This window comes from Eucyclogobius newberryi, unplaced genomic scaffold (genome assembly GCF_026437365.1).
Source record: "Eucyclogobius newberryi isolate DKJ021-1_F unplaced genomic scaffold, fEucNew1.0.hap1 SCAF_22, whole genome shotgun sequence".
In the NCBI taxonomy this organism is placed as follows: Eukaryota; Metazoa; Chordata; class Actinopteri; order Gobiiformes; family Gobiidae; genus Eucyclogobius; species Eucyclogobius newberryi.
In genome coordinates this window covers 14,332,275-14,347,943 of record NW_027315857.1, presented here as the reverse complement: position 1 = coordinate 14,347,943, position 15,669 = coordinate 14,332,275, and the positions used below count along the sequence as shown (strand labels likewise).

General features: G+C 41.4%; 1 protein-coding gene across 1 annotated transcript; it reads left to right on the top strand.

The window, feature by feature from the left end:
• Positions 1 to 491: 491 nt before the first annotated feature.
• On the top strand, positions 492 to 12,723 carry LOC140371960 (breakpoint cluster region protein). The gene is made up of 22 exons (XM_072459200.1): positions 492 to 563; positions 751 to 857; positions 939 to 1,043; positions 2,007 to 2,267; positions 3,236 to 3,343; positions 3,442 to 3,499; positions 3,563 to 3,615; positions 3,717 to 3,854; positions 4,745 to 4,866; positions 4,940 to 5,093; positions 5,175 to 5,279; positions 5,349 to 5,421; positions 7,107 to 7,262; positions 7,483 to 7,554; positions 7,635 to 7,729; positions 8,456 to 8,557; positions 9,361 to 9,527; positions 9,661 to 9,800; positions 10,565 to 10,699; positions 11,245 to 11,350; positions 11,434 to 11,575; positions 12,540 to 12,723. Exons 1-22 carry the CDS (start codon positions 512 to 514, stop codon positions 12,639 to 12,641), a joined length of 2,553 nt encoding a protein of 850 aa, XP_072315301.1. The 5' UTR covers positions 492 to 511; the 3' UTR covers positions 12,642 to 12,723.
• The last annotated feature ends 2,946 nt before the right edge of the window (positions 12,724 to 15,669 follow it).

The window sequence follows — 15,669 nt, the reverse complement described above, 5'->3', positions numbered from 1 at the left end:
TAAAGATACACTAGATGTCACTAGAGCATCTTCAAACAAACTGAGTCCACTTCGGTCTCATCATAAGTCTGTTTACTGTAGAGTTTGCCCAAAGGTTATTCCTAAACATGTACAAATAATTAAATACAATGTAAATAAATACGCAAATAAAGATAATAAAGAGATTTTACAAAACAACAACAAAAAACCTTCTGAGTTGAATGTAAAACTGTAAAGCATCTGCAGACACAACATAGCTAGATGTCACTAAAGTCGTTCACTCTACTGTAAAATAAACAGTAATTAGACAAATTCAACCCATTAATCAGGCCTATGTGTAATACATCAATTGCTTACAAGAATATTGCATCAACATCATGTCTTTAACCCATTCTCTATAAGCAGTGTAATGTCTGCAGTGCCTCTTCAACATGCCCACATTTAGCTGACAGGAAGCTGCAGCTCAAATTGTCCTCTTTCAGTTGAGACACAAAAGGGAAGTTTTAAAGTGAGTTCAACATTTGTCTGACTAATGGAGGTCTTTCAGGAGGCCGTGGATTATCTGGAGGCTCGACGCGTGTCTTGTAAGAGCTATTATATATATATATATATATATATATGTATGTATTTGACAGCTTTTTATAACATTGTTTAGGTTTTATTCATAGTGGTGACAGTAGGTTTTGGAGACTATGAGCATGCAGTGTATATCTATGGTATTTATCATCTTTTAACCTGTGTAATAAATGATGAATTGCTCTCAAACTAAAGATGTGGTGGAGGCAGAGGCGGATGTGTTGGAGGAGGATGTTTTCCCTGAAGAAGCTGCTGCCGTGCGCTCTCCTCTTCTCACTAACTTGGACCTTCCAGACATTCCAGTGAGAAACAGAAAACACTTAAAAAACATGGCATTTTCATAAGCAGAGCAAAAGCCATGCATTTCTGATTTCCAATTTCAGATTTTGTGCAGTGAAGAGGAACTGTTGGAGAGGAGGCTGGTGGTGCTGAAAGGCGTCCTGGAGTGTGAGGAGGTCTATCTGAATGAACTGGAGACCCTGCTAATGGTGCGTTTTACAGTAAATAAAACCCCCAGAGCCTCGTTTCTGCTTTTGTGACAGTGTCCACGCTTGGTTTGACAGATTTGGCCCCTGTTCTGCTTCCTTTTTAAACCACAAACTGTTAAAAGTCATGATTGGCGTTGTTAAAATGGCCTTTGTCCTCTGTGAAAGTGCATGCAGTCGACAGAAGACAGACAACGTTCAAAAATGCAACTTAAAATTGTCATGTGGTAACGTTTGTAGCATTAATATCGAAAGGAAATATCAGTCTGAGTTCCTCTTTTGTTCACATTAAGCTTTATCTGAAAATGAATCAGAGGTGTGTCGAAATATTGAGATTTATGTTTGAAATTTCAATAGGTTTTGTCTTCTTTTTTCTCAGTTTCCTCTGTCAAAACACGAGCTTTCATGTGGACATAACGACATTGTCCAATCTGTATTTAAAGATGTTTTATTACTTAATCTAAACCACTTTCATCCATAGATTTACTGTATATGGGACATTGTGAGTTTGAAGGCAGTTTTCTCAAAATGCATCTTTCATCCTTATCAGTCCTTAAAGTAGCAGCCACACACACAGAAATGTACAAACCTGTGCTTTTTCTGATGGATCACACTGAAGGATTTGTTGATATCTTATTCTAAGCCTGATTTATTATATTTTAACTCCAAAAATGAATGCAAAAGTTGAATTTTCAGTAAGATCTGGTTTATTCAAATACTAAATAAAACACTCAAAGTCTTATATATGTGGGTAAAATTAAGCAATGTATTTAAAGTTTGCCATTTTCAGATTCATATGTCTCAAATATGTGCTTTTCTGGTTAATATTTCGATGATGAACCACATTTATACATTTTTTTTATTCCCTTGCCGTGTCTCGCCTTAATCTACCATCTCCACATCATCATCTCTCTGTTTTATCTGCCACGCTCATCGTTTGCCTTCCGTTTCCTCTCGCGTTCGCAGCCCATGAAGGCCCTCCGCGCCTCCGCCGGGACGTCCCAGCCGGTCCTGTCCACGCAGCAGGTCCAGACCGTGTTCTACCAGGTCCCCGAGCTCCTGGACCTGCACCGGAGCTTCTACTCCGGCCTCAAGGCGCGGCTGGCGGCTCACTCTGGCCACGCGGGGGACCAGGACCCGGCTCCGAGCAGAAACGACAGCCCTGACCCAGGAGAGGCCAAACACAAGGGCTTCGAGCTGACTGTGGGCCAACTCTTTCTCAAACTCGTAAGATCTTTGTGAATTTGAACAAAAAAGAGTCATAAAATCCCCTCCACAACAACATGCTGCACATTCTATCACAGTTGAGTTTAAATCACAAAGGCTGAACAAACAAAGATGTAATGTTCTTGGACGTGTTTCAAATATAAACTTTGAAACGAATTCTACTTTTAAAAACAGACAAATCTAATCATAAAGTTAATCAGAACAATCTTTAAGTCACAGAAAGCAATGTTTTCTCTTATTATCGGTTTGAACAAAGAAGTAACACCGAGCCAACTTGTGTAAACTAAAGATAAACGTACTAAACATAAGTGCAGGTCTCCCTCTTCAACACATACTCCAGATTTGCCCCTCGGCGTTTTTAAAGACCATTCACCTTTACCTTACTCACTCTGATCATTTCAGATGTCACACTCTGCTGTGCACAAGCCTCTGGACTCTTTCACTGTTGTCTGAATGCAATAACGAGTTTGTGGCCTTTATTTGTTTTCCTCTATATTATTTTAAGTTGTACAATGTGATAAACCGAGGTAAAGGTGTCCAAAAGTACTTTCAAGCCACCTTAAACTGTGAAGAAATGCCACAAATACACACATATTCATGTAAACATCATTCTGGCAGCAGGTTGAGCAAACGACCGTGCCTGTTTATAATGCACAGTGTAATAACTACTGTAATAACTGTTTTATTGCACCTTGAACTACTCTTTCAGTCATTCCGACGCCAAACATTTCCTCACTTTTAATTACCTCCTTCCTGCACTATAACATTTAAGTATCGCTGTAAATGAGTTTCCATGTCACCTGATAATGCTTTGATAAAAGTATAAAAAGTAAACAGTTTAGGACAGTATGTATCATTATAAGACTCTCCAGTGTTTCTCATACAATACCATAGTTAACTGCTGACTATTTTACCACTTTACACTGCATTTTTAAGCCTTTTTCCTCCATTAAATAACTTTTTTTCAGGTGAATCAGATTGGTGTTTATGGAGGTTACATCGAAAACTATGTCGATGCTGTTAATGTGGTCCGAAAGTGCACACAGGCCGACGCCCGCTTCCGAACACTGGCCGAGGTACTTGTTTACTGTAGTTTACTGTTTACTCTGGGCTCGTCTATTCATTCATTCATTCATTTACACACTCTTAATCCTGATCCTTTGTCCCTTTATAGAGTATGATGTTTAATAACAACGGTTCTCCCAAATCTCGCACAAAATACACGTTTGAAGGTACATTTACTTTTTCCTTATCTACGTTTCTGTCCACATCTGATGGAGTGTGTTCCTTTGCAGCTCTATTGTACAAACCTTTGGACAGAGTCACCAGGACCACTCTGGTGTTGCGTGTGAGACAATTTACGTCACTTTTGATCAAAAACGAGATAACGGATGAATTTATTGCTGCTCGACTTGTCGTAAACACGCCTTTTAATCTTTGTGTGCGTAGGACCTTATACGAACCACACCTGAGGACCACCAGGACTCCGCCCCCCTCCGAGAAGCCCTGAGACTGTCCCGCAGCTTCCTGTCGGGGGTCAACGAGAGTCCACGGGGCAGACGAGGCGTTACACTCACTCACGACAAGGTACGGCAGAACGCCCTTATTCCCTTGCACCCACAACCGCTCGACCCCACCTTTAACCAGGAATTGTACTTTTACTTGAGAAATATTATTCTGAAGTAACTGTTACTTGAGTACAGTCTTTGAATAACTCTACCCACCATTGCAACTTAGAAGTCCATTTTATTTCATGTTTTTTTATTTGAACAAAAAAAAAGCATAAGTAGAGTTTCGGTTTGAACAAAGAAGTAACACTGAGCCAACTTGTGTAAACTAAAGATAAACGTACTAAACATAAGTGCAGGTCTCCCTCTTCAACACACCTGCTTATGTTTTCAGGCAATACTCCAGATTTACAGATAAGTTGTACAATGTGATAAACCGAGGTAAAGGTGTCCAAAAGTACTTTCAAGCCACCTTAAACTGTGAAGAAATGCCACAAATACACACGTATTCACGTAAACGTCATTCTGACAGCAGGTTGAGCAAACGACCGTGCCTGTTTATAATGCAGAGTGTAATAACTACTGTAATAACTATTTAATTGCACCTTGAACTACTCTTTCTGTCATTCCGATGCCAAACATTTCCTCACTTTTAATTACCTCCTTCCTGCACTATGAAATTTAAGTATCGTCACCTGATAATGCTTTAATAAAAACAGTTTAGGACAGTATATATCATTATAAAACTCTCCAGTGTTTCTCACACCATACCATAGTTAACTGCTGACTCTTTGAATAACTCTACCCACCATTGCAACTTAGAAGCATATGTAGAGTTGTGTTGTGTGTCATGTCCACAGTAAAGCGCCACAGAGTAAAAAAATCAGCCTTAAAAGTATTCTCTTCTATCACTGCTTCTTCCCTCTGTTGGTTTCTCTTCAGCATCTTCCCTTTTGTGTGTAACTGCAGCGACGGCAGCTGATCCGCGATGGCTTCGTGGTGGACGAGAGCGACGGCGAGCGCTGCCTGCGTCACCTGTTCCTCTACACCGACCTCCTGCTGTGCGCCCGAGTCAAACCTGCGAGCCGGGGGTAACCGTAACAACGAGCGCGGGGGGACGGTGTCGTAGCTTTTGCGGTCCGCACTCACCCGCTCTCTCTTCAGAAAGCAGGACCAATACAGATTTGGTTGGTATCTTCCCCTCGCCGGGCTCAAGTCGCGCTGCTTCTCGCACGAGCGAACTCCGGAGGCGCAGCTTCGTTTGCACACCGTCCGGACCAAAATGCACCGTCTCCACAAGCAGCTGCAGCGTCACATGGTATTTGTGTTCCATCTGAATGCCTAAAAATCTATTTATTCGCCCCGTTTGCGTTGTTTTTGTGTAATTGTGTGACTTCAGAAGGGATCTAAGGCGCGCAGCTGGAAGAAACTAGAGCAAATGGAGTTGCTGTTGCTCACGCTCGCACCCGTGTCCAGGCTGGAGCTGCAGAGCCCCAATGGAAAGGTGAGGATAATGTCGCAGAACAGTGTAATTAATAATAATTAAACTAACGCCGGTGTCTGTCCGCTGCAGAGCCACACGCTGTTGTCTTCACTGTACGAGCTCGAAGAATGGAGGGAGGCCATTTGTAAACTCACCAAAGAAAGTAAGTCACGATACAGACGTCATCAAAGTAAATGTATTAAAATCCTATGATATATTGTGTTGAAGATGTTGGATATCATTTGCTTGCATAGTTTTTTTTTTCTTAGATGTAAAATAGTTCTTCCAAAAATGTGGTACAATATTCTACTTCTGTATTAAGTGCTTTATTTCCTGCTGTTATTGTTTGGTTTACGCTCTAGAATTTAAAATCTCTGACAGAAATTGTGGACCTGTGTTTCGCTGTGTAACCGAAACCCTGTAAATGACAGAGATTATTATTGATGAATATACGTTATATATACGATGAATTGTAGCATTGGCCTTATTTCCATCTCACAAACACGGTCTCAGTCATGCACCAATGCGCTGGAAGTGAAGGTGGGTGAAGTGTCTTGCCCACTGACATAAAGACAGTTTGCACCACAGCCACTGGACCAACGGACCCCAGGACTAACCAGGCCCCCCCCCTGCTTCAGAGACCAGACATTCTCAGAGTAGGACGAGTGCACTTGGCTCATCAAACCTGTCATAATCATATTTTGGCTTTAAATCCTTTCAAAACACAATAATAAAGAAAATAATAAAGAATTTGACAAATTACAACATTGAAAGAAACATCCTCGAGGATTTGATATATTAGGCCGGTATAATGCTGAATATAAGCCCTTTACACATAGGTAGTACTTATATCGGTTCAAATGCTCCATTGTTTCTCATGGCCTCATAATAAAGTCACTCCTCAGATGATCAGGGCCTTACAGTTACAGTGCCGCCGCTCCATTCTGCACACAACACCTAGTGCGTAGGGCCCCAGGTGGTCCGAGGGGCACCACCAGTGTGGGCTGAATGACAGAATAGGCTAATTGTGCTGCAGCTGCACTGTTCCTTTTACATTTAACGCTGAGCATATATAGTAGGCCTACTTTGTCTTTAGTGGTTTATCATTTAAACTCTCGGACTCTAGTGACGAGCCGCTCCACTGTACGAGCCACAGTTTAAACAGACTCAGACAGATCACAGCTGGGAGCGCTCTAGACTCCACATACGTGTCTTTGATCCACAAGGAGCAAAACGGTCTCATATTCAACTAGAAACAGAAGAGCAGTCTCGAGTGAAACCGTAAGCTCCCTTTATCAGGAGGTCCCGCCCGGTGGGCAGGGCCGACTCAGAGTAGGATAAATATCTGAGTTCCCAGACTCGATTCACAGATTGAAAATGACTGTTGGATGAGAGTCAAAACTTGATAAACAGAGTCCAGATGATACAATTGAATCTTTTTACTAGAAACAGTAAAAAGAGAGAATGAAACAAGACGTGCGATGCGTCCTGCTGGTGCGGCTCAGTGGAGCTGACATTGCGGAGCGTGCAAAGCCAAAATGGTTCAGCTTCTTATAAGTGTCTAAATCATGTTTTAATAAATGCAACAGAAAGCACCAATAGTTTGCAGCCTGTAGTGTTTTCTAGAGCCTCGATCTGATCTGCAGAAGAGCAGGAGAAGGGCTTCGGGCGGCGCTGGAGCAGGGGCGGAGCAGGGACATTTAGGGACTGTGGCGGACATGGAATTCATTTTGATTACATCTAAAATGCACCAGAAAACAGGGAAATATATGATCCCCAGACCCCTAAGGATTGTGATTCAACCAATATATACAATTCAATAATAATACATTTCCTGTGTGTTTGCAGACATAGAGACAGTCCCTCCTGACCTGCTCACACTCACCAGTGCCTGTGTCAAACTGAGAATGACCCAGCACCCGCCCCTCCACAGCACCACCAGCACCACCAGCACGACCAGCAGCAGCACCACCAGCAGCAGCAGCAGCAGCAGCAGCAGCAGTGGTACCTCTGTCTGTCTGCCTCTCCATCTCTCTCTCTCTGTCTCTCTGTCTGTCTGTCTGTCTGTCTGTCTCTCTCTGTCTCTCTGTCCTCCTCAGACACCATCAGATCCCGTCTCTAATCTCACCTTCTGATCTTTTTATCCTGTCATCACTCAACTTACACTGAGCTCATGGAAATCTGTTTTATGTCTTGCAAATCCCTGTCCCTTAAATGTCTGCAGAGAAGACGGAGGGCTTGTGTGGGACTTTGGCTGTGGCGGTCCATTCTGCCAGTGGGCTGCAACAACCAGCTTGTACGTTTTTTTTTTACTTCACAAAATGGCTCGTTTGATTTGAACAAAGCTGAAACAGGCATTTTTGCTTTGCATTTTAGGTGTGTCCGTTTGTGTGGAAGTGGATGGATTGGACTTTTATGAAAAACTAGCGCAGACACATTCGATCCACGCTCTGAGCCCACAGTGGGAACAGGTATGTAAAGGATGAACACATCAAATGAACAGACCGTACCAGCTTAGGACCAGCGATTATCAACAACTGCAGTGTGAATTCCCCGAGTCATGTCCCATGTTCTAATAACCCAGGCTAAATATTCAACTGCAGTGCATGTTTGGTGAAAAATTGCCTTTACATTTAGTTAAAATGAGTAAAAATATACAATAATTTTGGCTGCAACTGACAATCAGTTTCATAATTGATCATTCTTTCGATTAATGCATCCGCTGTTTAGAAAGCTGCAGATTTTGACCCACATGAAGCTGAAAGCCGTGAGGATCCTGGTGGAGCACATTTAATGACTAAAAAGTACAAATGAGCAAAGTTTAGACTTTTCCAGCGCCTTTTTCTTGCTGTTGCACCTCAATTTGAGTCATTAAACGTCCTTTCTCAGCCCATGGAATGTTTTGGAACCCATGTCAAGTTATTCGATTTCTAAATGAGTTGACAATTATTTCAATGATCGATACGTTCCGATTCATCAATGAACTCGTCACAATACTGATTTGACAACTCCAGTATGTGTGGTCTGTAGACTCCGGCGCATGTCTCTCATTTGTCTAGACAGCATCTGAGCTGATCTCAGTTTACCAAAGTGTAAATCCTTTAAATTCGACCGGCAGCGATACGATCTGGCCCTAAATCCGACAATGGAAACAGCACATGGACGTCACCGCTGTGTCCCCGTCTTCTTTTGTGCAGGAGCTGTACTTCCAGGTGGACAGGGCGAGACACATGAGGGTGATGTGTGTGGCACAGTCGGACCGGCGGGACACGACGGTGCTGGGGAGGACCTCCATCACGGTACAAAGACACAACGTTGTTCAGTTAATTTAAGGAAGAGAAGGGTTGATCATTGCAGAAAATAGTGTGGTACTTTTCATACTAAGCACAATATTTAGCCTTCCGAGCACCACTAGATCTAAACCAGGGCTGAACTAAGACTGAACCAAGTAAAATAAAACATTTTAAAAACCCAGCTGGTCTCAAATAGCACTACAGCATTACTACTTGTTCTATCGAAACAATTAAATGTCCTATAAAGTGATTAAACTGACAAATTCAAATGTTTTAACAGATGAATTTGCAGTTGAAGACCCGTTGTTTTAGATTTAGTTCTCACAGATGGGAGCAAGAGCAAAGTTTTCCCTTTTGGCTCCGCCGCATTGTCATAATAAATATACAATAGTCAATATTATTTTGGATAAGATTTATTTAGACGAGTAGAAAGTCATTTTTGAGTATTTTTCTTTTACTGGCTCTGATGCATCATATTTTCCGAACTATAAGTCGCACCAGCCAAGAAATGCATAATAGAGAAGAAAAAAACATATACAAGTCGCACTGGAGTATGAAATGCGGTTGTAAGTGTGAAAAATAACAAATAATATCACATATAAGTCGCTCCGGAGTACAAGTATATACGTATAAATCGCACCCCGGCCAAAACTATGAAAAAAAGATGCGACTTATAGTCCGGAAAATTTGGTAGATCAAGTCAATTTCTTTTCCATGTCTAGGACTAATAATATATATATTTTTGCACCCAGCAGTGATCATAACTCTGTGGCTGATCATTGTAGAGAGTAATGCATTTCTTTCACCAGTTGGACGGTAAAAGTCTCAGCAATCGATGGAGAAAACAGTGTCTAAATCTGGGCCAAATCGACGTGAACCTGTCCCTGAAATACTCCTGTCACCCGCTGGACCCCCCCGGCCCCTCCCCACAGCAGCAACAGCCTGTGTTTGGTGTTTGCGTCCAAACCGTCGCCCAGTAAGTCGTTTACAACCCTTTGTTATGATCCACTTCCTCTCAGAACAGTTGTAATAATAACTGCTGACGTTCAAAACAATAGTGATGTAGTTTCACTTCACTTTGGTGTCTTTTCATTTGCGTTCTGTGGCAGACGGGAGGGCGTGCTGGTTCCTCATGTCGTGCGATGCTGTGTTGAGGAAATAGAAAGACGAGGAATGGATGAAGTTGGGATCTATAGGATTTCTGGAATCGCCAGAGACATCAATGTGCTCAAGACGGCGTTTGATAGTAGTAAGTTACATAGACGCTGGAGGAAAAAGGAAATCTTACACTCTAACAAAAACATATTTGAATTTACAAGTTAGAAATGTCAGGAAGTTTGCTTTATTTCACACACATGATTCTTGTCTCAGAATTGTACAGTATTTGTTCAAAAAGTATCATTTGTGGTATGTAATATATACTGTAGATCAGGGTTGTCCAAACTTTTTTCACTGAGGGCCGCATTTTGAAGCTTAAACGGAGCAGAGGGCCACAAACAAGCCGACAATGTCAAATTTGTGTGTGTATCATTCGAAATTTTGCATTTGACATTGTTTCGATGCACCTCCACTCCTATTATAAGACTTGGAACATTCATATTAGGTTGTTATAACATCAAAATGCTTGAATTTTCCCCATTTTACTGTAAAAAGCACTACTTTTTGTTGTTTGGGCCAACTTAGCAGGAAGCCTGAGGGCCAACAATAATTGGTCTGAGGGCCGCATTTGGCCCCCGGGCCGTAGTTTGGACATGCCTGCTGTAGATGAACTATAATGAGGTCATAATAATTCAAAGTGTCATAATATCCAATTAAATCACGTAGTATACTCCTTGATTTGTTTTAAATTTCATGCTATTCAGTTTCTCAGTTATATTTGCATCATGTTCTACTTCATTTCTGCCTCCAGTTCAAAATGTAGCATGTACAAAGGTCTATACAGTCTTTAAAAGCGCATCGTTGCACCTTTATTTCAGTTTTGTCCACAGTTGTGCGTTTGCGGTTCGTTCTCAGATCTGTGTGAAGCTGTCACCCGTCTGAGGAGTGCAGAGGTGAACGCAGTATCTGGAGTACTCAAGCTGTACTTCAAAGAGTTACCCGAGCCTCTCATCCCGGCCGAGCTGTTCCAGAGTTTGGCCCGAGCGCTTGGTAAAGATTCAGGCTGAAACAGAGACTCCATTGTGTGGGCGTGTTTAGGGATGGAGGGTATTGACAACAAATAGATATCAGTTTTTTTTAATGATTCCGATGTTGACATAATATATACAAAATTTGTTGCAACACGCCTGAATGTCTTGATGGCCGTTTTAGATAAGATAATCCTTTATTGTCCACACATGGGTAAATTTCATTGTTGCAACGCAGGTAGATGCAGAGGAAAAGGACAGAGGGATTAAAAATTGCACATGAGTTTTTTGAGGTTTAAACATTGCACAAAAAGTGACTGGACAAAATATAACTTAAACTTAAACTGCATTTTAATTTTTTTATCAGCTCTTTTTGACATTCACATTTTCTATTATTACAGGCAGGGCTACATATTATAGAGATTAGATTAGATTTATGATGTCTTTGATTACTTGTGGAACATTATTGCATTGTGCGTTTTTCATCCGCATCATTGTCGTTTGATGACATTTCTTTGAGCATTGAACCCTTCCTCAAGCTCTTTTGTACATTTCTTCTCTTCACAGACTTAAACGACACTCTTGTGCGCTCCACGTCACTGCTGTCTGTGCTGCAGTCCTGCCCTGACACCAACCGCAACAGCCTCCTCTTCCTCCTGCATCACCTCCGACGGTCCGAGACACACTTCTCTCACTGGACTTACGTAATAAACCTGACCACGTTCATTAATGTGCTTTTTCTTTCTCTTTCCTCAGAGTTTCTGAAAGACAAGATGTCAACAAAATGTCTCTGTTGAACTTGGCAACAGTGTTTGGTCCGAGCCTCTTACGCCCTCCAGTGGCAGGCGGAGGCAGTGACGGTCCTGGAGTGGACATCTCACAGGAGGTGGTCGTACAGGTCAGTCAGAGTGTATTTGACTGAACATCTAGTGTTTGCTATTGAAGGGATGGCAAACTAAAATATACAATCACATTATGGGGACAAAATGAATTATTATTAGATCACATATGGTTTAAGGGGGCATAACACATACAATCTACTTTTATGAGGCGTTCCCTCGTCGTTAGCTTACTTAAAGTTGTACTTTCATTGATTCCTTCATGTTTGAGTAATCCTGCATTGTCCTGCATTCGAGGCTTGATTATTATTATTATCATTATAAGCAATTATTAAAAAAAAAAGATATTTGTGATACCTGTAGGTTAAAAAATGATGCTTGTTAAAATGAAATGCCACGATGAAGAGGCTCATCAGTTCTCCAGTTTTGAACAGGAAGTCCATAGATCTGCTTCTGTTATGAAGCTGTTTTAGATTAATTCAAATACAAAATGTAATTGTTTTACGCATCTTACAGTTTTATATTAAATACTCAAAAAAGAAAAAGAAAAAAGGATAAGGTTTAGGTTAAGGTTAAGGTCAGGTGGAGTTTCCAGGAAATGAGTGTACATCAGTGTAATGACACGAGCATGAAAACCTGACCCAGATGCACTGGCCTCAGGTCATGCAGAGACATCACAGCATTTGGAATTGAAGCAGTGAGTGTCAGAATTGTGAGTAATTACACGTTCTCCTGTGAGAGCTCAAAACATGTCTAAGAAAGTCTAGAAAGACAGACATAAAAAAATCTAATCAAATGAACAGAAAACCAGATAAACAATAGAAACGCTGCAGTTATGCTCACATTTATCACTGAAACAGACTTTAGGATCACTACATAAAGTGGATTTGATCAGAACAAAAAAAGCAAAGAACCACATTCACGTGTCATTTGTGCTGCTGATTCTTCTCAGTCAGAACGTCGAGGGACATTTTTCGAACGTAAATGACGTGAGAACAGAACCTCTGTGCTCTGTGTGTTCAGGTCCAGGTGGTCTTCTGCTACCTGCAGTGCAGCGCTCTGCCCCAGCCCTGCATTTCTCTTCCACACGACACAGACACTGAAGATGAGACCACCCACCTGTGAGACCACCAACAGTGTCATGGATGAGAAATGTCTGGGCATATGTAAGATATCTAAACTACAAAAATACAGATTGATTCACACACTTCTATGTTCTGTTGTTAATGCAGTTCAAATGGTTTAAAAAGGCCGTGCAATTACAAAGAAACCAAAGAAAGTTTACAGGAATATACGGTAATTTGATCAAATGATGGAAGATGTCAGAGCTGCAGATGTTGTATGAAGGTCAAAGGTCGACTCCCAAAGCTTGAAATCCAATCAGTTCTGGTTCAGGTCCAACTAGCCAGAGTTCAACACAAAATGTTCGAGCCGTAAAGTCATGTTGGAAACCAAAACACACACAAGCTGTTCGAGCCGGGTCCAGTCACGCCGCACATGGGACGTTTACCAAGCGCACCACCTGGGCACATCGGGTTAGGGTTACCTCTGACCTTTCACCCCCGGAACTCCCCCTCCACGTTTTTGATCGCTAATCCAAAGTCGAGGGCTGGCACTAATATAACTCCGACAGAAAATGTGCAGCGTGGATGCCATAACGCCCGGGACAAGTGTTAAAAAGGGTTAGGTCCCCCTCGCCGTAAATCACACAGGTTCAAATGTGCGCCTGTCAAAACCAGGTCCCGCTTAGTCACTACAAAGAAGAAAAAAAAGGTATTTCCATTGCAGACACGCATGGCCTGGGAATGAACTGGACGAGAAGACTGGTGGCACCTGTTGCTAAGGGGGAAATAGCCTTCGTGGGGTTATTGTTCTCTAAATTTACAGTTAATGTATGAACAGTGTGTGCAAAAAGAAGATTAGTACTCCATAAGTTAGTCTAGCTGCATGCCAACTTATCAAAATTAGCTTTGCAGAATAGCAATAATCAGAAATACTGTCTGTTATGTAAATAGAAGTCTGCAGTGTTGACCCCTTATTGATCCGATGACCCGACACCCCCAAATAGTTCACACTTCCAAAAATGGATTTACATAACACTAACGACTGTAGGTTTTACTGGTTTAAAGTAGCAGAATTAAACACATTTATAGAGTTTTCTTTTCTGTGTGTGTTGTGTGTTCTAAACCCCCCCAAACCCCCAGCACAACTCGTGTTTTCAGCATCGCCCGGTCCAATCTAAAAAGTAAAAGTGACTTTGGCCTCTGTCCGTGTGTCGTGTGTGGTGGTGTTGCCGCTCGGAGCGGGGCCACGCTTGATTAGCCATAATCTGTGCGGGAGTCGGGTTGCGGTGTCGGCGGCGTGTCTGTATGGAAGGCATGCGGGCCCCGGATCACAGGGATTGACCCTGGAGCTCTCAGGTTAACAGAAGCTCTCCAAGTGTGCAGCGAAACACAGAGGATGAACTTGGACTTGAATACTCAAGTTAGACAAGGCAAAACTATGTGTTTCTTTATTTGATGTGTTTTGGTCAGTTTCCTCTCTCAACATAAAAGAGATAAAAGATGTTGTATTCTTATTTATATGGGACACACACTATTATTTCTGGCAATTTGCTCAACGCGACATAAAGATTACCTACACATGCCAAACTTTACAATCTTCTAGTTAGCATGATTCAGACAGTTTGTTAATATCTGATCCTAATTTGAAGTTTTAACTCCAAAAAATAAAGCAATTTTTTTTTTTTTTGAACAACAATTTTCAGTAAGATCTAGTTTATTGAAATACTAAACAAGATCTCAATTATTTGCTGTACTGTATCTCATATGTCCACAAAATGAAGCAAGAAATGTAAACTTTGTCTCTATTTTTTGATGAAATGTCCCAAATACAGTATGTGTAATTTTGACATTTTTTATACATAAAATATCTTGTTAATAAATGAAAAAGTCTTGAAATACATTTATTCTTATCACTAAACTTCAGAAGGAGTTTCAAATTGATATATCTAAAGAAATCTCTCAAGATGTTTTCTTATTCACCTGCACCTACAATCACCTGTCTCGCCTTAAATAGTATATAGTATAGTATAATAGTATAATATAAAAATAGTTGTATAAGATGTACATTTTGAAGGTTCAAATTCAACTTTTTGCTTAAAATATTAGGCTTGCACTAAATTCTTGTTGAACTCTGACTGTGAACTCCCCTCTCGTAAAAGCAGGTTGTAAACATAATGCCAAACACTTTCAAACGCTACAGTTCAGTCCCTCCGTGTTCATGAAACCACAGTGTGTGACTCAAGAGTGTTTTTTGGGGGGGGTTAACGGCACTACATCTGCTGACAAAGCCCCTCCCAGACTGGGGCGGACTTAAGCTGTCTGTGAGTGTGTTTGAGGATCAGACCTGCATGTCGACAGAAGCGGTGCAGAGGAGACGGTTGCTGACAGGTGCTTCCTGTGACGGCAGGTGCCTGGGCCATGACGGAGCCTGCGCCTCACATACGAACTGCTCCTTCGCCCCCCTCTCTGCCCCTCTGTCCCGCTGCCCTTCCCCTTCCTCCTCTGCTCCTCTGCCCCCTGCTCCTCTGCCCCTGTCTTCCCCCTGCTCCTCTGCCCCTGTCTGCCCCCTGATCCTCTGCCCCTCCTCTCTCACACTGCAGTGCTCAGGGTCGGTTGGAGCAGATGTAAAGGGGTTGATGATCTAATGATATATATTATAGTATACAAGTGCAACAAACATGTGGAAATACTATTGTTATTATAATATATTTGTTATAATATTATAGGGTTACTATATAATGGTGATGTCAACACCAAATAATTAAAATAAATTAAACTACATGTTATTCTCTGATATTATATTCAAACAAAAGCCTGTAATAATTTAAAAGTGCATATGATAGGCTCTCATGTTTTCCTAATTATTACTTTGTGTGCTTGGACAGAACCTGTGGTAAATGTTTATCACAGTTTTACATCAGTCAAGTGGCAGTTTGTGTAGAAAAGTTAAAGAATAAAAGTAGAGCTGAGTTAAAAAAAAGGAATAATTTAACAAAATAAAGGTGTCAGTTATCATTATCTGTCAAATCATAACCATTGTGTACTTCATATGGATTTTGGCACTTGTTTTCAGTATGGTTGCTAGGTAA